Source organism: Stegodyphus dumicola, chromosome 1, assembly GCF_044657685.1.
Source record: "Stegodyphus dumicola isolate Sdum_Otavi_A_Nest chromosome 1, ASM4465768v1".
NCBI classification, from domain to species: Eukaryota; Metazoa; Arthropoda; class Arachnida; order Araneae; family Eresidae; genus Stegodyphus; species Stegodyphus dumicola.
Window position 1 is genome coordinate 119434682 of NC_140768.1, and position 26305 is coordinate 119460986.

The following is a 26305-nucleotide window of genomic DNA, read 5'->3' on the forward strand; positions in this document are numbered from 1 at the left end:
TCTTTAATTTCTTTTAAATATTTGAATATTTCCGGTAAATTCATTAGAAGGACTTTCACAGTCACATATTTTTCCGACCATCTCGTCTGGCTGTTTCCTTTTAAATTGTATTTTGTACATTTTTTTAATAATATACTGTCGAGTAGTACATCCGACAAAAAAGCGAAGTATTTAATTCCAAACAGATTAACTGCTTCCGGGCACGAAGAAGCAGAATACATACTGACAAAATACGAGGAGTGAGCCAAACATGGCACAAATTCATCCAGCTTATTCATTTCTGTAATTCTAGCTTGTACTGTTTTAGAAATGCCAGCCATATTAGACCCGTTGTTACAAGACTGACACCGACATTGTCTAATATCTAAACCATCAAATGTCAATTAAGACACTAATTTTCTACCATGCGTTCAGAAATACATTCTCCTATCTTTCCACCAACTTCTATGAAATCAATTAAATTTTCCTTTATCTCACAGAATCACCACACGTTTTTACGTATTGAGTCACCTGGTTCATTTTTTTTTTTTTTTTTTTTTTTTTTTTTTTTGTATGAGACACATATGTGGTAAATATGATTCCTGTCCCTTTGTTAGGTGCTTGTACTTAGAGTTGAATTATGTTTGGCAAGCGGAGAGATTAAATTCGAAAAATTTCCTTCGCTAGGTCGAGGACACTTTGTGAACAGGCTACTTGGGATTTCATCAGACCCAAAAAAAGAACGACAGATTGTTGAAAGATATAGTACCTCATCCATGACTATATAGAATTTTTTTTCATTTTTCTTTCTCTGTATAAATGAGTCGTGATCGATCCCTTGGCACGATTTCATTTGCTGTACTCTAATTTTCCACTTAATCATGCACCTCTGTGGATTCCAGACGCTTCGCGCTCAGTTAATCTTGCTAAAACTTTTTTCCAATTAATGAATCCTGTTGTATGGTGTAACGGCAGCACTATGTTTCTGATAAATCTTGCAGGGTGTACAAAAAATTGCATTCTTGTTTTTAGAATATGTAAACCAATATATAAGCTTTTTCTTATTTACTAATGTTCTATATAACATGTCAAATGTCTGCCATGACGTTCAATGGGATTGAGGTTTACGTTTTCCCGGATGTTTACCAGCTAATAATACTGATTGACTGCTTAAGAAAGATTGTTGGTGACCGTTCATTTTTTTTTTTTTTATTACCAGCCAACTGCATGCATCCAACAAATCAAATATTTTCAGTTTTTCGTCTTTCTGCTGCCCGCTCCCATCTAAATGAAGAGATCTTTCATATCATGGTTTCATGTCCTCCAGCTATTCGTTTGATGTCGATGAAGAAGTTTATTCTTTTCAAATGCTGACTTGTAGATTGTTTGGGGATGATATATGCAGTCATGTTTGGTCATGCAAATTGCAAGAAATATTAATTCCCTCTAGAATCTCAGCACAATCGGAATTGCGGCAGGATCTGACGATTTACTTCTTCCGTGAAGTTATTTTTTCATCTTAGCTGAAATTTGTTTTCTCTGTTTGGCCTTATCTTTGGCTCGTTTTCTGTATTCCACTTTTCTCCCCCTCGACGCGCAGATGGTTCCTTTTAACCTAAATGAAATGTGACCTAAAAATCTTTAAAAAAAAAAAAAAAAAATAGAAATAATAAATCTAGCTTTAAAATCCAACATGCTCTCCACCGTTCCGAGTCAAACCAAAGGTGAGCCTAAGTTGCCAACTGGCTGCAAAAAAAAAAAAAAAAAAAAAAAAAAAAAAAAAAAAAAAATCTAAATGTCTTGCTTCAGCTTGAAGACATAATATCTGTGTCTTGTATATACTCGATGAATATTAATTTGAATTATGTATTTCATTTGTCCAGGATGGCCCAAAGTTAATTTTTTGGTTTAGCTCTTAAAAAATAGTTACAATGCTTCTCCATTTCCCAGCAGACATTGCTATGGGAACCAGGTGACTTCTTCTATCTATCGTTCTATTTATTATTTGAATACGCCCGGCCTAGACAGCAAATGATACAGGAAATCCAGATGTTACTGATAGGGTCAGTCTGATTCTATTAGTGACGCCTTGAAGTCCCTCTATTGGCCTCTTTCTAATCTTGTATTTATCGTTTTAATCGGCTGTACTTTATTTTAACTCATGTTCCTTTAAAAGGGTTCTTAGTATTTAATTATAAATCTTCTTAAAAGAGGTTTTTAAACTTGGTCCTAAAACCATTAACATTGTTCTAAAATTAGAGAGATGTTTTAGCGAACACCATACCAAAACGATCAAGCGTTATGTTTGAATTTGCCGCCCTCAAAAGCTGCCGCCCGAGGCAAGAACCCCGGTTTACCACCCGCTAGATCCGGGACTGGTTGGAACCGTCCATTCCTTCATAGGAGGCAAAGGTGGCCCACCTACTAGCTGCCTGGATAATATAGTGACCGTCACTTCTGGCCTTAATAGTGGGCAAGTCGGGCTGAAGGCCAACCATTGGGGAAAAAATTTTTATTTTTCCCCCAATGGTTATAACTGGTATAAAACTTTTCAACATATAAGTGCAGGAACTGAGAGGTCGCATTAAAAGGCTTTGCTGCTTGTTCAATAATATTATCTTTTTTTATTTGACATACCCAAAACATGAATATTTTTCATCATTTAAAATACTTCTTCAATCTGAAGTGCAGGACTACTGCCAACGATTTCCAGAATAAGGACTGGGTAAGGACTTTCAAGCGGAATAATGCCATGGGCATATATAAGTTTGGTATTGCCGACTGCAATAAAAAAGGGAGATGCACAACTAGATGTTAAAGCAGTCTACCATATACAAAATTTCAACGATCTACGGCGCTAACCGTTTTCAAGTTATGCGAAATATATATGTACGCATGCATGTACGCACAGGTGTCACGAAAAAAATCCAGCAGTTATTAGCCCAAAGGGGCAATCTGACCAGCAAGGTTATTAATTTCGTTTGGAATTTGTTTCATTATATATTTCATATCTTGTAAAACTTTAGCGTGTTTTTGATAAACAAACTCAACGATTTCAAAGCGAGCAATGAGATCACTTAATGGAAAAAAAGAAAACTTTTTATCTCCAGTATGCGAGATTGCCTATCGTAAATTCTAAAGGTATGCTCTTTTTAAATATTTTGCGATATTGCTATTGAAGTGAATTTTGTGGTTTAAGTGCGAGAAACATAATGTATAATACACTGGTGTGCAAAAATTAAGGACGAGACGGTTTTTTTCAATATAACTTTGTACAAAAGCTTTCCAAATCAACACATTTAATACCGTAAGATCCCCAATACGTAAGGAGATGAGTAATGTAAGCAACACTTACGAAAAGAGAAATCAGAGGGATAAAAAGAAGCTTTACTGAAAAAGTAGCATGGAGCGCAATTCTACTGAAGGCCGAAACATCCCTGTGATGGGTGTCCAGCAAGAAACATCCGATCTTTAATAGGGGATATGATCTCCCCTGGCTTCTAGGCAGGTTTCACAGCGTCTGCCCATGCTGAGAATGAGGGTGTCAATGAGTTGTTGAGGCATTGCTGCCCATTCGCCTTGCAGCGCCAATCGAAGCTCCGGAATCGTTATTGGTGGTAAGGTACGAGCTGCCAAGCGTCTGCCTAGAAAATCCCATACATGTTCGATGGGATTGAGATCCAGAGATCGTGCCGGCCAATCCATACGTTCAATATCCTCACTCTCTAAGAGCTGTTCGGCAGCTATTGTGCGACGACATGTGCATTGCCGTCCATGAAAAGGAACTGTGGACCCATAGCGCCTCTAAAAAGACGCACATATGGAAGAAAAATCTCGTTACAATAACGGGTCCCGTTAACTGAACCTGCGTCGAAGATGTGAAGGTCTGTACGACTGCCAAGCATGATGCCTACCCAAACGAGAACACCGCCACCTCCATACCTGTCCCTTTCAATGATGTTCGAGGGATGATTGCGGCTTCCCCGCTCTCTCCAGATGAGTATGCGATGAGAATCGCTACTCAGACTGAATCTGCTCTCATCTGTAAAGAGTACTCGTCCTCATTCATTGTCTCTCCAATTCCGGTGTTCCGGCACCACAGAGAACGCCTTCTCCGATGGGCAGGCGTTAGAGGTACACACCGTACAGGGCGTCGTGCAAACAGACCACCACCGTGCAGTCTTCTGGCCACGGTAAAACGCGATATCGGTCGTCCAGTCGCCTGTGTCGTGTGTCTAGCGATTTCTCCCGCTGTCTGCCGCCTGTTTCTTCTGGCTTGTAAGGCAATATACCGGTCATCTGCGGGTATGGTTCCTCGTGGACGACCACTACTAAACCCCCGGATAGCTGTTCCTGTAGTTTGAAATCGTCTCCAAAGTCGTGAAAGGATGCTGTGAGCAATTCCGAACTCTGCAGCCATACTTGTTACACTGCGGCCTTCCTCCAACTTCCCAATGATTCGACCTCGGGTAAAAGCATCCAGATGTCGTCTAACAGATTGATTATTCGCCATTTCTCGCTGAGGCAGCAACTCGGTGTGATTTTAACTGGTATACGGCGTGCAATCTCTTTGCCAGAAATAGTGATCTTACACCGACAACATGCTTTATACTACTCAGACACTCCCACAGCCAACTCTATAATGGCCTTGAAGCGCAAAAGTCACGTGATCAAGATGGTCGATTTGTTCTGACCAAGGAGGTCAGAGGTCTATTCTAACCCCCTTGGTTCTTATGGTGGCGTGTGGCTACGAAACTGTGGTCGTGAATTTTGTGGATATATATTTTGCCAATAGTGTTATGTAAGTAGATTATTTTGGTATTCTAAGTGATTTTAAATAACGTGAGCTTTATGTAATTATAAATAATAGTTTTATCTATATTTCGTTTTATATATTTTTAATTTTTAGATTTATTTGGGAAAATATGTAGCTGTTTTCGAGCCTATGCAAGTGTTTCGTTTTAACAGCGAATGCATTTACTTTAGTTTGAACATTTTGAGTAGTATTGGTTTGACTATTTGTTTGGAAATCAGGAATTCTTTATTATTTTTGATTATTTGTTTCTAATAACATATTGGAATACAGAATGCCTCGACATTGCAGTGTATTTGGCTGCAAATCCAATTACGACAAAAATGAGAATGTCACTACTTACTCTTTACCTAAATCACCTAAAAGAAGAGCTCAGTGGTTAAGGAAAATTCCGAGAGATATTGATAATAACTACAGATGCATTCATTCAATTGATTCCATATTTGTTTCAAAAGTATGAGGCTGAATACATATTATTAGGAAAATTTCAAACTGATGCTCTTGAATCACGTTTTGGAATGTATCGGCAAATGTCAGGTTCAAATTATTACATAAATTACCTACAATTATTAGAAAGTGAGAAGAAGCTTCGTTTTAAAAGCAATATTATAATTTCATCATCAAATATCAATATCCCTTTAACTTCTCTTTTACCAGATTATGATAAGGATTCTATTTTTACCTTTGTGAATATTGATGATTATTCAAATTTACTAGTTAATGATTTTTCTACAGAAAATGTTCCTTCTGATATTTTACCAGTGCTAGTTTATATTTCAGGTTATGCTTCCATGAAAGAATTAAGGGTGGTAAAATGCAGTATTTGCCAGGACTGGTTGCAAAGTGTTCATTCGGTAGATATAGCAGATGATATTTTTGGTTTTCTTAAAGAATTAGATAGGGGTAAATTAACTTTACCGTCTGAAGTTGCTTTACTAACATCTTCAATTGTACATTTCTTATTTGGTGGAATTCTCGAAAGCATGGAAGATACATTTCTTATATCAGGAAAGCAACTGGGTATTTTATATAAGTTATCTTGCATACAGTTAGGTAGAATTAACTTTAATTTAACAGATTCTTGCATTTGTGGAATGACTGCAAACCCAATTAGAAAATATCTGTTTGATAACTTGTAAAATAATGTTAAATATTTACACAAAACATAAAAATGACAAAATTAATATAAAATGTTCATATAAAAAAGTTAAAAAATTTACCAGTTAATTTCAGTTAATAAGTCACAACTGTTTGTTTTTATGTATGCTTCTGCATAAATGATGTATGATATGTAGGATGTGTGTATATGGCACAGCTCCAAGTTTTATGAATCTATTTTTGATAGTGGAATAGGCCTGTAATTTGGGGACACCACTGTAAAAAAAAACGAGCCTAATCACTTACCTCTTCGGTGGTTTGGAAAAAGTGATACGACATAAAATTGGAGCTGGCACAAATAGAAGGTTGTCCTTTTTATGAATGTAATTAGCATTTAATTTGCCAAAATTTTCTTGAAAGATTTATTTATAGCATAACATGCATGTAAGTTTGTTTTTATACACAAATTTCCTAGCATTTAAGGAATTTTTAATTCATTTCCCTGTTTTGATAAAATTGTGATATTTAAGTTTTTATTAGTGAATGAAGTGATGAGAGATGACTATGAATATTTGCATTCTAAAAATTTATATAGCTGATGCGATGGGAGCGGCATGAATTTTTACAAAATATTCTGCTCTTAATATTTATTTTAGTGTTAAGAAAATCTAAATAAAATTTACATCTATAAACCTATTGAATTTTTCCCCTTTTGTGAATTTTATATTATTTTGGAAACAAATTTGATTTAGATTACATAAATGGATTCCATTTTTATTAAAATTGCAGAAATAACGTTTTTTTCTGGTGATTCTCAATGATATTTTTAGTTACATAAACAAAGTACAATTGTTTTAAAAATTATTGAAGATATTCATTTTACCGGCTGTGAAAATATTACACTATGAAAAATTTAATGCAAGTCATGCGACCTAGTCACGTTTATTAATTTTACTTATATTTATATTAAGAGAAAACTATTATTTTTGGCAAGTTAAATTTCGCGCTTATAGGGAAGAGAAAAAGATCGACTATTTTGATCACGTGACCTTCCGAAACTGATTTCGCTTCAAGGCCATGATAGAGTTGGCTGTGAGACACTCCCCCATTACGTCTACCTGCATATCTGCGCATGCGATACCGTACATCACCTTACTTAATCTCCTGATTGGTCTTTCTGTCCGCTCTGCCTCTTCGTTCAGCTGATATGCTAATTTTTCGACTTCGTCCTTAATTTTTGCACACCAGTGTAAATAAAGGTAACACACAAGATGTTAAAAACAAAGCAGCTTAGTGCTTAACAGAAAATCTGAAAGAGTTGAGATTTTTTTTTAAACTATACAATATCAAAGTGAAAATGTTTATACAATAAACCCCGCTAGTGATCACTTTTGTCCAAGAGTAATTTGATAACGTTAAAACAATGAGACAAGGAGAAATGAGAACAACGAGAAAATATGCCCTTCGAAAATAGCAAGTAAAATTAACTAACTGAACATAAACGTTACCTAGAAACATATAAATAGTTACTTTCAACAATATTTTGATCAGAAAAACGTGAACTGCTCATAATGTCTTTAATGCAAAAGTTCATTTATGTACTGTCCATATTTCTGGAAATTATTTGAACAAGGAACGCCTAATTTTAATACTTCGAGAGCATCCCTCGTTGAATGGGAACACACCAATGTAAAATTAAAAATTAGGCAAAAATTTAGTGTTAATAGTTGTTTTCATGGATTTTATTTTTCAGGAGTATTGAAAATTTGAAAAAGTTCAGCAGAAATTTCTTTGCCCCTCAAGAAGAGGGAAAGTGTCTAATAGCTCTTAACATCGAATTAGAAGTATATTGAATTAGTAATGTAGAATTGTACAAAATCTCTGCGAAATTAAAGCGCTTTTTTTTAGTCTTGTTTAATTTTAAATGGTTCACTAAAATCGAAATCAAGATGTTTACTGATTTAATCATTTATCCTGCGACATTTCTTTATCGCTTGGCAAATTTCTATAATCTATTTTGAGCTTATTCGACAACTTTATTTCATTTTGAAAATTTCATATTTCATCTAAAAATTCATTTTTAAAAAATTCACATTAACCGAACTGTTGAACACAACTTGCGAAATATTTTCCATTTCTCCATTTAGAAACGGGCAAGACTTCGAGATTTTGATAACAATATCCGAATGATAACATTAACTACGATCACATTAGGCAGCACCTTCTAAAACGGTTTCTTATAGAGGCAGTCGCTACTAGAGTGTATCTTATAATACATACAATCGATAATTTTTATAAATTTTTTTGCCATCAATATGTGTGCAGTTTGCTTTTATACAGAAGAATCGTTGCTGTTTTATACATAATGACTGTAACGGCAGGAGTTAGTTTGGCTGTGTAATGCGTCTTACACATTACAAAAACTGATCTGCATGATCTCGAATATAGTGAACTCTGTTGTAACGACCATCTCTCTAAGATGACCATTATTTCTGAGAACAAAAACGAGCTGTGCATCACTTCTCTAAAGATGGTCACTTATACACAAACAGAAATTATCTGATAGTCGATTTGGAGATGGTACTCTGCATTTTAATAAAAAATAATCTGAGTAAAAAATTCAATTAAGAGGCTGCTGTAACCTTTCGTCATAGTTTTTGCAAATATTTTCAAGCGGATGGCAATGCTAAATAATTGTGCACCTTCCACTCAAAATCATCTGTCATGCAAGAATCTTCCAAGATTATACTTACAATGTACAAAATAAATCTGTCACAAATATAACATAATAAAATAATATAAATATCTTCCTTGACAGTTTGAAAGAAAAAACATGTCAGAATACTCCTCACAGTCGTGTATTTTTTCTAAAAACTTGTCACGTGTTGGTTGGCTATAAAGAGCACTTTGTGATGACTTTTTATTGCCAAGGATTTCTAATAAAACACGTCATTTGTATAAAAACTTCTGAATTGGAAGACGGTGTAATTTATGCGTAGCTTATTCTTGGCGCCAGCACGGTGTCTTTTATAATAAATGGCTGAAATGCAAAGTAGATAAATAACTAACACAATGCATATTTTTTTCTAATACTAGTCATCAGATTTACTATAGGTAGTAGAAAGCATTGTTCTTTGTCTTCTTTGAAGCCTTTGTTTTTTCGTCTTTATGTATATAAATAACAAGGTACATTATTGTAAGGACATAAAACATTGAAAGTTAAACAAATCGTTCAGTTATGGTTATCAATAAATTTACAACAGTGAGCTCATAACAGTGAATTGAGCGAATCCACATAATTACTACTTTTGCGTGCGGACGAGTTCTCAATAGATTGAATGCACAAGTCCGATAATAGGTTAATAAATTGTATTTTTATCAAAAGAAATATTTCAGAAGTCTGGAAATTTCCACAGAAATATTCCTACAAGTGTTCACAGTATCACACAGTACAATCAGTAGTTACACGTCAAACCATTCAGAACATTAAAAACAGAGCAATTCAAAGCGCATCTCAAGAGAAAGCTAATCCAATCTCAAGCTGAACTCTCAACAATAACAACAGCAGCGAACTAAACAACTGAGAACAGATGCTCTCTCTTCGGCCTTAAATAGTTTTCAACCGGCCGCGAGATATTTCTAGTGCTTTCTGCTTCTCAAAATTACTGGAAAGCAATACGAGGGCGGAATTACGGTTACAGCTAGCATGGTGGTCAATTACATTTAGTCAATTTCAATACAAACTACCGAGATACCCATTTACTGAATGTTAAATGCATGGTCCATGTATTCTTACTTTTCGGGCATAGCTTTCTCTAAAAATTTGTCTCGGGCTACGCTACACAGAAAAATACAACCATTTTAATTATAATTCTACTAAAATTACCTATATAAATACAAAATTCGTAACAATATCAACCTTTCTATTCCAGCAACGTGGATATGTGCTATAAAGCTTAAATGATAAATCACGCTCGAGAAATTATAGCATTATTAATAAAGTTCAATGAGTCATGGTATAATATTGTGGCATTTATGTTTTACTAACGATATGTTATTTAATTTTTCCCCCTTAGTGGGCACTTAGCCGACTCTTAGGCTTGGCCACTGCTAAGGCCGGAAGTGGTGATCACTTTATTATGGAAGCACTTAATTGGTGGGTCACCGTTACCTCCTCTGAAGGGACGGTCAGTTACAACCATGCTTTCTCTGGGTTTCGAACGCGGGCCCTCGGTACTGCAGTAGGTTCCCCTAACTCCTATACTGTCTAGGCGGCTATTATCTAAATTAATTTTTTCCTTTACGCCTCTTTCCGCCACGAGATTCGCTTATTCCAGAATTTATGGAGATTTTGACTGACAAGCAGTTTGATAATAAAGCATAGAATTTTTTTGTTTATCAGAGTAAGGGTTTGGGAGTGAGGTTCTGCCCTACCGATAAAAGAAAACACCTTTTGCTGGGAGTACTTTAGAAAAACTTTTAACTTCAAATTCTGCACTACAAACTAACCTTCTATACTTTAAACTTTGTCGACTCATGGAACCTCAGAATTATAATGTTCTTTTCCGGAAACCCTAATCTCTTAGAAAATTATGTCTTAAAAAATATTTAAAACAGATTAATATTTTATATGTAATTTATGTCAAGACAATTAAAGAAAAGTATTGTATTTTTCATTAGAAATTTGTAATATAAAGTTAATGTAAATTACTTATTAATCGCATTACTTCGTGCTCCAGATGTCATCTACCCTTGCATTATGTTTAGTGACTGGGATGCTTACATTTTTTTACACAAACTGTCAAAGTCTATCTCGATTGATGTTACAGTAGAGTCCCACAAACTCGACTCCCGGTATCTAGACATTCTGCATAATTCGACAACATTTTAGGAACTTTTTAAGATATATCTAGACCAAACAGAGAAAATATTACATATAATACATATAATTATTATTTATGCGTATGTCTTTGCTGTTCTGTTCAAAGATTTGAGTGTTCTTTTTCTGTAATTTTTGCCGTTTTCGCACTGTGACATTAATTCTTGGAACTGCTTAACAAATCTCAAGATATGTTGCAGTACTTAGCAACACTGTTTGCCTCTTTCGAGGATACGAAGAAAGTCAGGTAGCGGCTGGCTGCCGACTGTCATTCTTTCTATTGTTGCGAAACGTTGGGAGACTTGCCTAAAGTTTTGTGACAGCATCTTATTGCAAACTAAACTCACACCAGTTCATTGCGGGTATCATTCCTCAGTTCACATCCAGGCGTATAAGTGTTACATATTTTGGGGAACTTTTGATCTTATGGGACGTGAAAATGTCGTTCTTAAAGAAAACAAAACAAACTAACGTGACAATGGAAATGAAACTAGATGCCTTAAAGAGACTGGACAAAGGGGAAAGTGTGAATAAAATTACCATGATTCTGGATACTGGACGGACTACTTTGATAGAGTGGAAAAAGAAGAGGTCCGAAGTAGAGTCTTGGTGTGTGAAAAGAGCATGTATGTCTAGTTTAAAGGAAAGAAAAAGTATTAAAGGTGGTGAATACGAAAAAGTGAGCGAGGCGCTTTATTTGTTGTTCAGACCCAAAGGGAACACCCCCTCTCAGGACCAATTTTGCAGGAGAAAGCTCTAAAATTTCACGATGAATTTTAAGAACTGAGAGCCTGGATTTACTGCTAGTGCTGGATGGCTCGACAGATGGAAAAAACGGTACCATCACAGATCAATGGACAAGAGTATGCTTTTTAATTCATATATTATTTGTCTCCAGAATCATAATTTTCGATTTCTAGAGTTTTTGAGTTAAAACATTATAAAATAATATCGCGCGCATCAAAGGGTTAAATATTGTTACGAAATGTCCAGGCGCGGTAAGATAGCTTCCCCGCAAAGCACTTTTAGGGTTGCCATAAAATGGCGAGGAAAAGCAGGGTTGCCACACTTGGCGAGAAATCGCCCATTTGGCGACATTTGCCTACAAAATTGGTGATATACAGATCAGAGAGCGTGCTTCATCGAGAGGGCGAGTCAGAGTGCCTCTTCTGGAGTGCGAGTTAGTTAATATAGAGGGTGTGCCTCGTCTAGAAGGCGAGTGAGAGTGTCTCGCATAGAGTGCGGGTTAATTAGTATCGATTCTGTGTCTCGTCTAGCGAGTCAATCCCTGTGGAGTCGATCGAGTTGAAAGGCGGGCAGCGAGTGCCGGGTGGGTCTTTGAGTGCACCGAAAGAGTCTCGCGAGTTGTAGGGTGGAGAGTCTCGAGAGAACGTGGAGTTCCGAGAACGACCGAGCAGAGCCTGGAGTTGTACTCTGGTGCTTTGCAGTGAAGCTGTCTTCACCGTGATAGCCAGATAGCCAGAAGGCTGTGTCGCTGATTGTTCCAGCGAGTGTATAGTAGATCTTCGGCTACTGTAAAAGTGTTTTGAATCTGTCCTGATTAACATTGGTAAATAAAGTGCGTTTCGATACTTCATCAAGTGTCGTCGTTATTCACTCCAAATCTACGAACTCCGTACGAATGTGAAGGAAGAAAATAAAGTAACAACTGATGTCAGAAAAGAAAAACGTAACAATATTAAGAGTTCTGAAAAACCCTCTCCTTATTACGTAGTCTCTCAGTCCACATTATGTCGAGTTTACGATGCTCTCTTGTATCTGCAATCGCATTTCATATTCTTCCTTTAACTTGTTTAAATGTTTTGATTTTCTTGTCACATAATGAAGAAAGGTTTTCATTTAAGGACATTGTTGCGAATGGGATTGATATATTTATAGCTGTACCAGAAACTTCTGGGTATTTTGTTTGAATCTGTAATAAAAAATTTAAGAGCTGCCCTTTAGCTTAAATAAAGAGCTTAAATCCAAATTTTAAACTTCGAATCTGCTGATAGTCGATAAGTTGTTCCCTTTCCTTCATTAGCAATGTCTTCTGATTTATTTTAGTAATCGAACGAGTTTTTTTATCCTGTCAAAATTAATCTTCTCATCTCGGAAATAATCTCTTTTAGTTTTCTTGAATTGAAAGAGGTGTTCGATTATATAATTTTTAATATTTTCTCCTTAATCCAAATCATTTTCCATTAGAAAATTTATTCAGTTTTACAAAATATTGCATCTTTAACATATGTCATAATGTCGAATTTTTATTTTGACCTGCGGAATCCCAGGGTCTTCCTCGCAGAAACTCGAGTTTCAGCGGAACACAGCTTCGAAACCACTGGAATAGGATAAAGAAATTGCAAAATGACAAAGACTCCAAGCAATATATTAAAAGTCGCCTTAACTAAATAACGTGAATTCAATGCTCAGCAGATATTCATGAGCAGATGCAGCATCAATGACAGTAAACGCTTTCGGAAACAAATTTCAACACAATGTGTGACAAATTTTCTGTACAAGATGGTTTTGAAATTGGAGAATTTCCTACAAATACTGAGATAAGAGATGGCTTACAATTTTTAAAGTTAGGCTTAAAACATTGATTGAATAATTTTTTCCCACCAGTGGCCGGGCGGCAAAGTCGCTGAACGCTGGTAATTCAGTCCAGGGTTCGAATCCCGGCAAACGGACTGGCTGCATGGGCGTTTTTCCGATTTCCCCATGTGTAAAGCATTATGACTATAAAGACTTCAGCGTAATATTTCCAAACAATCAACTATTAATCACTGTTTTCCTACTATTACTTATTGATATATACCGCTTACAGGAACAGATTTGGTAGCAAAGGACTGCTTTCTGTTTCCGAAAGTGAAATCCTCTAATCTTGAAAGTATTTCAGAAAATCAGAAACCATAACGGCAGGACTTTTAAAGGTTGACTTCCACGAAGCGATGAAACTGAATGAAAGTACGAGGTAATTTATTATTAGATTAGTCATATAAGGTACATATGACTACCAGTGCTCGGTCGACTGAGTTTCATGTCTCTCTCCAGTTACCTTTTATATGGGGGAAATGTAAGGAATTATTGCCTTTCCCCATACGTATTGTGGTATCGTAAAAAGTTAACATGTTAAGCTAACAAGTAGAAGATTCTTGGTTCGAAACCCGTCGAGGACATTATTGATTTTTTACGTTTCCCACCTTCAAAAGATGTAATAAATCTCTTTAACGTCTTATTTGATCCTGCGACTTGACTTCAAATACTCGAAATGGAACAAAGTTACTACAACTCAAAAGATAGCTAATCAGGAAACAGTTTGATTTTATTATTAACGTGCACTAAAATGAAATTTATATGCTTAGGTAACACACATAAGGACAATCCAATGGCATTAAAAACGTCTTCATATTAAGGTCAGAAACGCAGAGTTAATAATGTGACAATATTTACTATTCCCGCTCAGTATTCTGGTAAATTCTTGTTTGAGTTAAGCAGATAAAACTTTTATTTGTGGAGTCAATGGTTGTCTTAAACAAACATGCTCGAAGAATTTTCGAGAACGAGGTCAGAATTGGAAAAATGGAAACCTGAAACATAGCTGTTTAAGTCGCTTTTCGATGCCACTGCACTGTGCATCTAATGTGGAATCATCTAGCAAACGTTTTATCTAACGTTTTTGTTCGAAGGACCTCATAAAAATTTTTGAGTGCAACTCGCGAGCCGTAGATTGTTTCATCTTTCGTAAGCAATAAAATAGAAATAAAAATATCTAAAATGGAACGACTCGCCCATGAATTTATTGCCTTATTTTTGGAAATGAATACAACCGAAATCCCTCTAATTAGGAGTATCAGATGTCCAGCTTTGGCCGGGAATGTCCGGGTTTGTTAACGCGGTCCCTGCCTTCTGGTCATTTGTAAAAATTTGTAAAATGCCGAATATACACTATAAGCATCAATACAATCGCACAAGTGCTTAAAAACTTTAATTCCAGATGTCCTTATTACATTGAGCTATGAAAAAACAGTTTTGGTGGGGCAGAATCTTTCATTTGGTTAAAAAATTGTGGATTAAAAGGATTTGAAATGGAAGCCTCGGGTGAAAAAATTAATTAAAATGTATCAAATAACACAATACACGTGGATCAACTTTTTGATAAAGTAGTGACTGCAAGAGGTTTTTTTTGGTTAGCTGATTTTGAAATTTGGAAAAATAAAATTAGAGAAGGAAATACGATATAACCACTTTTCAGTTATTTGTGAAGGAAAAAAAAGAAAGGCATTTCATTGTCCGATCTTGTTCAAATAATAGAATGCATTTTCAGCATGCCAGGCTCACCGATACCGGTCAAAAGAATATTTTCATTAACAAATATCATACGGTCGAAAGAAAAAGTAGAATAGCTGAAATAACCGTGAAAGCTTTACTAAGATGTTTAATTAAAAGTGAATAAAGTTGCAGCGAATTTCTCAATGCCATTAAAAATCACAAAGAATTTTTTTTAAATGTTCACGCTAGTGATAAATATTATCAAGTTCTTAATAATAAAGCGTGTTCAATGAGCTGCTAAAATTTTCTTCTAACTCTTTGTTATTTTTTGTAAAAACGTTCTTTATTTAGACTTTTCAATCATGTAAGTACATATCCTAGTAGGTTTTGCTCTCTGTTGTATTTTCTCAATATTGTTCGATCTGAGCAAAAAATATTATTGTAATCCTATCTCTAATTCAAGGGACTGTAAGTTTGGTTCGTTATAGGCGGATGTTCGCTATATCCGATCCGATAAGAAAAATCGATTATTTCACAAACAAAATCATGTCTTAGCATACCTACCACAAATGATATTCCAGTTTCTTATTTTTTTTTTTTTTTTTTATTTTTTTTTTTAAATTTCTTGTACAGTTTTCACAGATTTATAATACAGCAGGCGCCGTTTAATGTAATTTCGGTTAATGTTATCATTCGGATATTATTATCGAATTGCTGAACTCCCGCTGCTTTACGAAAACATGGAAAATATATCGCTTATGGTGATCAACAAGTTGGTTAATATGATCAAAATCATTTCTGAAATTGAACTAGAAGTCATAAAATAAAGTCAAAATAGATTATAAAATTCATTGCCGTATGACAGAGAAATATTGCCAAGTACGGAATTAAATTGTCAGTGAGCTTGGTTTCGATTTCAGACAACCCTTTAAAAAAAACAGCCTTAATTTGAAGAATTCTTTCGATTTTGGGAGAGATTAGAAAAAGGTTCCATCTTCTTAAAAAACCAAAAAGCATCTGCAGTACTTTTTTTTTCTTCAGTTCTCTGACTACACCAATCCGAGTATTGAGGTTAGGGTGCAGCATTGGTCTTATAATTTCCAAAAATGTTATGAACAATTTATAAATGAACTTAAACATTAAAGACATTACGAAAAAATCATAAACAAATTTTTCCGTTTACCTAATTAAAATGTTGCGAAACTACCTATTTATATGGTTTAGGGTACTTACGTGTATTATACCAACTACCTTAGCAGAAGTCGACAAATTTTCGGAATGTCACAAACTCTAGCAACCATGTGCATAACCATTCTTCAAACAACTCTTAATAATCCTTAGGTCATGTAACGCAGCCATATTCGTAAGCCTTCATTTTCTCGTATTTTCAAGTTTCAACTGTTTTGAGAGATAAATGGTGATATTTTTTACTTTAAACACATTTTTAAAATATTCACTTGTACAATTTATCAGGAGTGGAAGAAAATGCGGTAAAATTTTTGCAGGAATACAGTATTTTATATCGAAACAAGCTAAAGGGAACAACCGATCGTCACGAAATTTCCAACCCAACATAAGAAATAAGTAGTTTTACTGATTTACTTTTGGTATAAATACCTAATTAGATTGTAAAATGTGTAATAATATTTGTGTGCGTTTATAAACATCTTCATGCTCAATCGTAAAAATTTAAGCGTATATAATATTTTGAACGCTATAATCAATTTACCATAACCAAACTAATTTATTCTTCAAATTAAACTGCTTAAATACAGGTTTTTATCTCCATTGCCAATTTTATTCCAACTCATATTTTAGTCTAAAGAGTGAAAAATTCATTTAATTCTATCATTAGAATGCTTATAGAAAACAACTGTAGACATAAGCGAGGTAATACTAGCATTCAAATTACGTCACAAGCTGGTACCATCTGCCTCAAATAAAAATAGGTATTTATTTACCCCTATAAAATACAGCTGCTTGACAGCTCCGAATGTTTTTTCAAAATCAGTTTGTTCTTTTTATTTTTTGCTGGTAGTTTGTAGTTAAACCGGCTGCCCAAGGATAATGTAGCTTTTATACTCTCTTTTAATGAGAAAAACTTTCCACTAAACTCAAGAACATATTTAAACGAAAAAGAAAACTTTATGCTTCATTGTTTATTCTCAGGTTTTGTCACACTTGAAAAGTTTTCGTGATTTGTCTGTTTTAGTTTAAGCTAAAAGTATAGAATTATTTGAAATAAATGGCAATCTGAAAATTTAATATTTATAGCATTCGATGCCTTTTTATTACAAATCGTAACGAACAAAAGTATTTTGCAGATACCACATTTATACGGCAGACAAAAAATAAATATAAATTGATTTTTTTCCTTTGGGTCATTATTATTACTCTTATTATATATAAATATATATCATTACTCTTATTATATATGCTCATTATTATATATGTTTTGATAAATATTTAGTAAATAAAATTTAAAATTTAAAGAAAATTTTTCGTTAAACAAAATTTAGCTTTGCTTAAAATACATTACAAATGCTTTGAGATTATCTCCTAATTATTAAATATAAAAAATATTAAAATTGCTTTGAGATAATATTTCTTTAGCTTTGAGATCACGCATACATTCATTCGATTTGAGGTTTCAGACCACTTTCTTAATGATTACCATACCGCCGTTCTTCTAAAGTTCAATGTTACCCTCACACACATAGCCTTTCTTTAGAACAATGGTTCTCAGCCGGTTTTTTTCCCATGCATCCCTTTGACCATTGCTAGAGGATCAATTCCTCGTCTTTTCCTAAATTTGAAACTACATGGGTATTTTTTATAATTTAAATTAGCTTTTAATGTGTTTTACAAATTAAACAGAGCAAAAATATAGAAAATGTAGATAGATACCAAAAATAAAATGAACTTTTATATTCATAACTAAAACTCAATATTTAACAATTTAATAAAAGGCTGAGCTCGTCCCCCCCCCTGAAACGATGAAATTCCTCCTACGGGAGGGGGAATTCTCTCCTCGTGGTGTGGTGTTGTTGTGACTTATCTCACTTCTCTGACTGTAAGCAGGAAAACCCACGAAATACATCCTGACAAGAAGAGCAAGATTGAGCCTTTCGTTGGCAAGAGACTTGAGCAAAATACAAGTAACAGTACGACTTTGCTCAGTCCCGCCTCCCAGTTTTGATGGAAAGCACCCTGAGGAGACAGGGCCGAGAGTCTTCCGCTCCCTCACCCTACCACCAACCTCTCGAAAGGACGTTTGGCTCGCTTCATATTTAAAGTGTCCCCATGCCGCACAGACACTATATATTTATAAACATCCATTCCTTTCCGAGAATCGAACACGGAGCCTTCGGTACGGTCTTCAGCATCGCTAACCACTATCTCGGTTGGGCGGCTCTCTCTCATGGTTAAGAACCCCCCCCCCAAAAAAAAAAAGTAGGGTAAAAGAAAGATAACATAGAGGTGTTTTCCTTTACGAATAGCGTGTGATTACTTTGATCGTCAGAAATTTTTTCGTTAAAAATTTCATTGCACATATTATGAAAAAAATATGAGAACGAGACCAAGATTCGTTGGCTACATCCAAGGGTTCGTTATAGCAGTGTTAAATTGTATTCAGAGCAAAAATCCTCGCTTTTTATCTCAAAATGCTGTACCTCTCAATGATACTTTTTTTTTAATAAAATACGTATTATATTAATCACAATTGGCGCAGTTTAATGTGATCACGTTTGCTCACGGCTATTTTGATAACTTGTACCGAATTATAACACTAAACGATGAGAAAAAAATAACCATCAAATCAGCAAAAGAATGTAACTAATCTAATATAAGTACGACATGAAACAAATAAATCAGTACTTTTGCAGAATTTTAATTACAAAATTATAAACTGTAAAAAACTATAAACTGTAACTGTAAACTATGAACTGTAAAAATTTGTTTATGAACTGTCCATAATATGCTTAGAGCAATATTTCATTTATGAAGTGCTCATGACGTTTCTGAGAATTTTTTGACCGATGCTAAAAGACCTAAACTTCAGCTAAATTTCATCCTTTAATCATTAGAAGAGAACAGCCAATGCAAAATTTAAAATTAAACAAAAAAGAAACATTTATTTGAAGTGGAATTTTTTTCAAAAAATTCTCCTCTCCAGGGTGAAGGGAAAGTTTGTTTACTTCTGAAGAAGAGGGACCTGTGTCTAATTACTCTCAAAATCGCTAGAGTTGTTTAAAATCTACATCAAAATAAGGTTGCTTTTGTGTCTAATTTTAAATGGCTGACTGAATCGAAACCTAGGCTTTTGAAGACAAAACTCGTCACTTGGCAATTTTTGTATTAAATTTTGTACTCATTTAGCGACTTTACTTCAATTAAAAAAAATTCTGTAATATTTGGATCATATTAACCGACAGCTGATCCCACTAAAGGATGTATTTTTCATGCTTTCGAATAAAAACAAGCAGGACTATGGTAATTCGAAAACAATATTCAAATCGTAACATTAACCGCGATCACACTGAGCAGCGTCTACTTTGCTTGAACCATAAATTATTATTACTCCTGCTTGTTTTTCAGTCCAAAGGGGCATTGTCCCTGAAGGACAATTGTTTTCGTTTTGCGATTTTATGTTGGTTCACTATAAATGTCCGTTTCACTTTTCAAACTGTTGCCACTAAATGTTAGAGTCCTGCATTATATTTGAAGAAATTAAATAATGAAAAATCTGCATAAATGTATGTATATTTCTCGCATTGTGATAAAACAACGGTACGTAGAGCCATCGGATTTTGAATGACGTAATCCTACTACGAATAAGAGCATGTGGAAGCCTAAATTTGAAATTTGAAATTCGTTTTATTATCGATTTCATATTTTGTAAATCTTTAACGAATTTTTGAGTAACAAACTCAAGGATTTCACAGCGAGTAATGGCAACGTTGTACAGAAAAAACATTTTTATGTCCAGCGGGCGAGACTGTGGGTGGGAAATTCTAAAGATATGCTCAATTTAAAACTATTTTGCGATATTGCTCTTGAACTGAATTTTATGGTTTAAGTGCGAAGACCGTGATATTTAATAAATAAAGGTAACAGACAAAATCTTAAGAAAACGCCCCTTCGGACGTAATTTAAAATCTGAAACCTTTCAGATTTTTATTTTTATTTTTTTTTTATTAATTTTATAAATAAAAGTATAAAAATGTATATTTATGTTTCCCTGGTTGCGATTATGGTTTTATAAAGACTGACTGCGCTGATATATTTGCTTTTTTACGTCAATAATGTTCTCAGATTCAAACTGCACGATCCGAAAGCAGCTGACGGCTCGGAATATTTTTTAACAGAATGAAAAACTTTTAAAGAGAACCAAAAATTTATGACAAAATTTTGAATTTCACTTACCAAGCATTAATCAGAACATACATAAATAATAGTAATGTAAAGATAAAATATCCAAATTTGTATGATGTAAGGTATTTTCTCCCTCCTCTTAACATGACTTCCTGGTGTTACAGTAGAAAACTCGGCGCGTATTCAAAAAGAAAAACGAAAACGTCACAAAGCGTTGTGACCTGGGGGGGGGGGGCAAAGGAGCAAACGGAGATCATCCTCACCAATATGCCTAATCCATCGTTCATCGGAAAGTCATCGTCAGATATCGACGAACTTGAATGCTCCAATATGGGAATGCCATTCTGTTAGCCAGCAAAATCAATGGAATCAGCAGCCACTTGCAGAAGCAACCACAACTGCAACCTATCCAGGCAACTTGCACCAGTCACAGTCTTGGTATACAAACTTGATGAGTTTGCGGTTATTTTAAAATATCACTTATATCTGTACGTGCAATCCTTTTGAATATATGGCAAAATGAATGCTTCTTTTAGAGAAGCCCTGTATTTTGCGAAGAATAGTTTATACCCAATGATTATTCTTATTTTACCAAAATTAAAAGTAATTAATTAAACGCTATTTTTTGCACACTTAATACTTTTTTTAACATTACTATAATTTTAAAACTTTCTGTATAGGTTACTAAAATATACTCCTATTTTAAGTTAATAACATTTAAAAAGCACAACGCGTTTCGAAACACAACCAACTAGTACCTCATCTTCAAAAAGAAATAATTCTGTACATTATCTACTGCACTGTCTCTAACGCAAGTGAATTCAGAATACGGTTAGGATTTTACTTTCTTCCCCTTTCTCTCTCATTTTCCACTGTTATCTAATTGAGCTGTTTGTTTATTCAATTACGGCAAAACAGCTCATTCGCGAGGATCAGATCTCGTCCTTTCGGTCACTGATGGGGACGACAATTAGTAACTAGAAAAATACAATTACTGTAAGAGAAAATTTTTAAGTATATAATTTTTGAGCACAATTTATGCACAAATTTTATATCTTTGTTCTTATTTGGGAACGCTCATGTCAAATTTACCCATATTCCTTCACTATAGACTGTTACTTTAAAATAGGCGCTTCAAGGTCTTTTCACACTCCCTCATTTAAGTTCCTACTGCCTGTCATCATCTCCCACAGAAATTATTTTTCGGTCTCATTTAAGACGCTCAGTTTTCACTCGAGTGCTCTTCCAAACGAAGCACGTTAAAAGAAAATGGAAATTTGAAATTTTAATTTGTCATTTAAATTAACTTTTTAATTTATCATTTTTCATTTTTATTCAAAGTCATAACTCACATGATTTACACTTTAATAAATTTAAAAGCATTGTAAGTTCCCCAAAATGTCCCTCTATAGTGAATAATAAATTGCAATCTGTCAAAAACAAATTATTTTCCGGTATTAGCTAAAATAAAATTAACTAAAAGTGTTTTTATGCAAATTCTGAAACGTAATTAGTTTAAGCAATTTATTTTAAAATTTTGCTAAAATGGAAATAATTAAATAATGATAGAGCCTCTCTCTTACTATTTGTTTTTGTAAAAACAAATTCTTTACAGTTTTAATCCTTCATATTTATCATCAAAGAACTCTTTAGTTAGATCACATTATGAAAATATGTCACTTATTAGTTTGCAAACTTATCTCTAAATAACGTCAAATTATTAGATTTGATAGTCATTAACAATAACACAAAAGTGCAGTGCGTTTCGCAGGACAGGACGGTGGTTTCTCATTTCCGGCAGAGAAAATATTTCAGATTAGCTTCTGAAGAATTTACCCAGCAGTGTGTCTTGAAATAATTTTTTAATAATTTTTAATAATTTTTTTTTAATTTAAATAAAAGCAAAATTTTCTAATTGCTTTTAATTAGTTTTGCATCTCACTTTTACTATGTTAACCATTAATTAATAAAATTAGTAATAATCATTCGTAAACAAAACAAAAAAATGATAATGCATTGATTTCTAAATGACTAGTATAAAAAAATCAAAATAACTAATACTAAATATAAAAATAACATTTTAACCAATTAAATAAGAAAATAAATCAACCTTGCACATTTTCTGTATAACTAACAATATCTCCAGGTTTTTTTCCATTTGAAATATCCAGTTTCAGAGGACTCAGTGGTATTTTGTCCGTCATTTTTCTTCAGCCTCACTCGAAAACGAAAACAATAAAACCCCAGTTTCAGTTGCAGCTGCCTTTCTAGCTGCTGCTCTTAATTCTCCGATGAAAAACTTCGCAAGCTAAACGTCACTAAGGAATTTTTGCGCATGCGTAGAACAAGTGAATTGCACGTATGATCGGGCATATTGCAAAATTGCCATTAATCTGTTAGTGCTTGTAGTATTGAGCCATTGAGCGAAAAGAGTGATCACTATTGTTATTTTTTTTTTCCTAGAATACAATAAGTGTTATCTTTCATGTGGATATTTATTTGCTTGTCAAAACCACGTAAAAATAAATAAACAGAAATAACGTTTGTGAATGTGCGAATGAAAGACAATATAATCATTAAAACTTTCTAGAAGTAAAAACATATATATATATATATTTTTTTTTCCAGGTTAGAAACACTTTTAGCAATGTCTTAACACACGCTTTTGATTATTGCATTAAGGTGTTGTTGTTGTGACTAATTTCGTTTATCTGGTATGTGATATCCGAAATTCATCGAGGCAAGGAGGCAAGATTGTGCCTGTCGATGGCTAAATCCTTGGCCACCATACTGGTGACAGTACGACTTTGCTCAGTTTCGTCCCCAATTTTGAAGGAGAGCACCACGGCGGAACGGGTCCGAGGGTCTCCCAACCCTCTTTTCTTACCAACAACCTCTCGAGAGGCCTTTAGGCTCGCCACACATTTTGAGTGCCCCCATATCGCTCATATACAATAAATTTGCACTCATCCGTGCCTTCTCCTGGACTCAGAACCAGGCACTTCGGTACAGCAGGCAGAGTCACTTACCACTCTCCCGACTGGGCGGCATGTTGCATTAAGTTAGATCAGTGGTCTTCAAACTGTGTTCCGCGGCACCTCGGGTTTCCATGAGTAAAAATTAAAATTCGAAAAGAAAATTATAATGCACTCGCATTAGTTGACTAGTGAAAATTCCAAAAGCAAGGAAAAATTGATATAATGTAATGAAATTTTAGTAATACATTTGTTTAGGTAACATATTTAATTGATTAAATTTTCAATATCACAGGTTAATACAAACGCGAGAACCACGAGTAACCACCAGAATTCTGAATGCAAGCATGCAAACGTGTTGTACAGGTGCCGGATGTCAGTTTGTGGCATGGAGTTCTATGTCTGTTGCACTTGATTGGTCAATACAGGGATGTTAATGATTGTTGTGGATGACGCCGGAGTTGTCACTCAGTGATGTCCCATTCGAGCTTGATTGAAGAAATATCTGGGGATCTAACAAGCCAAGGCAACACGTCAATGTCGAGCATGTTGGGTTACAACAGCGGTATGAGGGTGAGCGTTATCCTGTTGGCAAATATCCCCTTGAATACTGTTCATGAAGGGCAGCAGAACAGTTTGAATCACCAGAATGACGTACAAATTTGCAGTCAGGGTATGTGGGATAACTACGAGAGTTATCCTGCTGTCATTAGAAATTGCTCCCCAATCCATAACTCCAAGTGTAGGTTCAGTGTGTCTGGGCCAGTTGCAAGAATTCACCTGGCCTTTTTCTAACCAACACACGGTCATCACTGCCACCAAGGCAGAACATAATTTCATCAGAAAACACAACATATGAGCACCCTCGGAACCGTACCCCGGGATGCTGTCCATCAAAATTGGAGGCGGAACTGAGCTAAATCGCACTGTCACCTGAAAGGTGCTCAAAACTGCAATATATTAAAAGATAAAAAAATTAATATAAAACATTGCATTTTATTTCATCTTGTTGGTTTCACGTGTTTTTCTCATATGTAAGCCGCATACCAGCCAGTTCCCCCCTTAGAATGTTATCCATGGAGTTATCTCTTCCTTTAGGTAGGTATCCCTGGTGTGCTTTGGCGCATTCAAGTAACATAACCCTGACTAAATGTTTTGCTATTCTTCTTGGCCACCTCTATTAATAATCTTTGCTGATTAAATTGAAAGAGTTTCTGATTAACATTAAACTTTATAAGCCATTAAAATCTAAATCCGTTGAGATTCTTTCCCCCTTACCCTTTTATTATTTTTATTTATTTTGTTTTTAATTTTTTGTGAAATAAAATATACATATCTATATATATCAGATACATTTAATTCTAATTATTTCTAACAAACAACTGAAGAAACAGATATTAAAAAACGCATTTTTGATTAATAATTGCAGTTTATTTTTGCTCATAAATTAATATACTTCTAAGAAACAAATTTTAATTGGAATGCAAAAAGAAAATATTTTTCTATTGAGAACATGAATGAAGTACACACCGCTTCTCGAACTTAACATTATGGTATTTTTCCGTTTTATTTCATCTTCGATTTTATTACGCCATTTTTCGGTTTTATTTTATCTCAGATAAAAACATTTCGTATCCGTCGAGCCGGAGTCGAACCAGCGACCTATGGATAGCTGCTTAACCACCTACAGTCCACCGCTCTGCCAACTGAGCTATCGACGGAACACTTAGCAGTTCATTTTAATCGTACTACTCACCGGTTTTCAATATTTAGAGTACTACTGATTTATGTTCTAAACAGCAGACAAAGAAAGTTCATAATGTAATTCTATACTAGCTTAAACTGCACGTTTCTTGCTTTGTGAGAGGGAAGGAAAAAAGATTTCTGCATTATGGAATAACACAAATTTTTTAAACTTTCGATCTTGAACAACCAATTTTGTTGAAATTTTGCTTTTATGCGTTAATTGCTTGCCCATTAATATATTATATTGCAATTAATATATAATAAACCCTTATTCTTCTACAAACCTGTTGCATCTTCCCTTATTTATTTATTACTTTTCCTTCCCTTATAGTATTTAACGATCAAACTAATCATGACTCATCAGTTTTGATATTTACGCTGTGAGGCAGATCGAAAAATTTTCCCAAAAACTTTAACGTAATTTATTGAATTTTCAAACATCTGTTTATATATTATTTTTTAATTATTTACATGCAACTGCTAACACTGATTATATATTATTTTTTAATTATTTACATGCAACTGCCAACACTGATTATATATTTAATATTTCATAGTTAACAATCCCACGAAATGGCAGCAATTTATATTTTGCATGGATGAGGAATTCGTGTAGTGTAAAAGATACCTTCTTTAGAGTGTTAAAAATTAAAATGTTTCAAAAAAAGGCTAAGTAGTCCAATAAAAATATTATCTGCTATTATCAACTCACTAATTTAAAACTTCATTGTTAGATAAAATTCAAATTCAACTGACAAAATAATTTACGTTTTAAAAGTTTTTGCGCTTTTTATTTTTGCACCTATGAGGATGTAAACAGTAAAATATCAAACAATTAAAAAAAGAATATAGCTCTTGTAAAGAATTGTTGAAAAATTAAATAGAAAGGCTTACGATTTGTACGTTATTATAAAATTTCATCATTACCTTTCGCTTTTATTTCAGATGCGGACTATGTAATACATTGGTTGCAAAATTTGTAATATTGCTTCCATATCCGAAGATTTCAATAGTATATTTTATTTTTCATATTTATGGTATAAAGCAGTTGTTGAAAAATATCCTTAGTAAGTATCTGTACTTTTTTGATTAAATTATTTTCTTTCGCTGATGAGCAACGTTGTTGTTTTATTCAGGAGATAAATAACAGATCTTATGCTTCTC

General features: G+C 34.2%; 1 protein-coding gene and 1 non-coding gene across 3 annotated transcripts in view; both read right to left on the minus strand.

Moving 5' to 3' along the window:
• LOC118180332 (synaptic vesicle 2-related protein-like) overlaps positions 1 to 22699 on the minus strand; it is a 131628-nt gene extending 108929 nt beyond the window's left edge. For both annotated transcript variants that reach the window (XM_085819778.1, XM_085819776.1), the window contains exon 1: positions 22531 to 22699. In XM_085819778.1, coding sequence (XP_085675904.1) covers positions 22531 to 22624 — 94 coding nt within the window. In that variant the 5' untranslated portion in view covers positions 22625 to 22699. The remainder of the gene's footprint in view (positions 1 to 22530) is intronic.
• Positions 22700 to 25029: 2330 nt separating this feature from the next.
• TRNAY-GUA (transfer RNA tyrosine (anticodon GUA)) lies at positions 25030 to 25116 on the minus strand. The gene is given in 2 exon segments: positions 25030 to 25065; positions 25080 to 25116. It is a non-coding gene; the product is annotated as a tRNA-Tyr (tRNA).
• Between the last annotated feature and the right edge of the window lie 1189 nt (positions 25117 to 26305).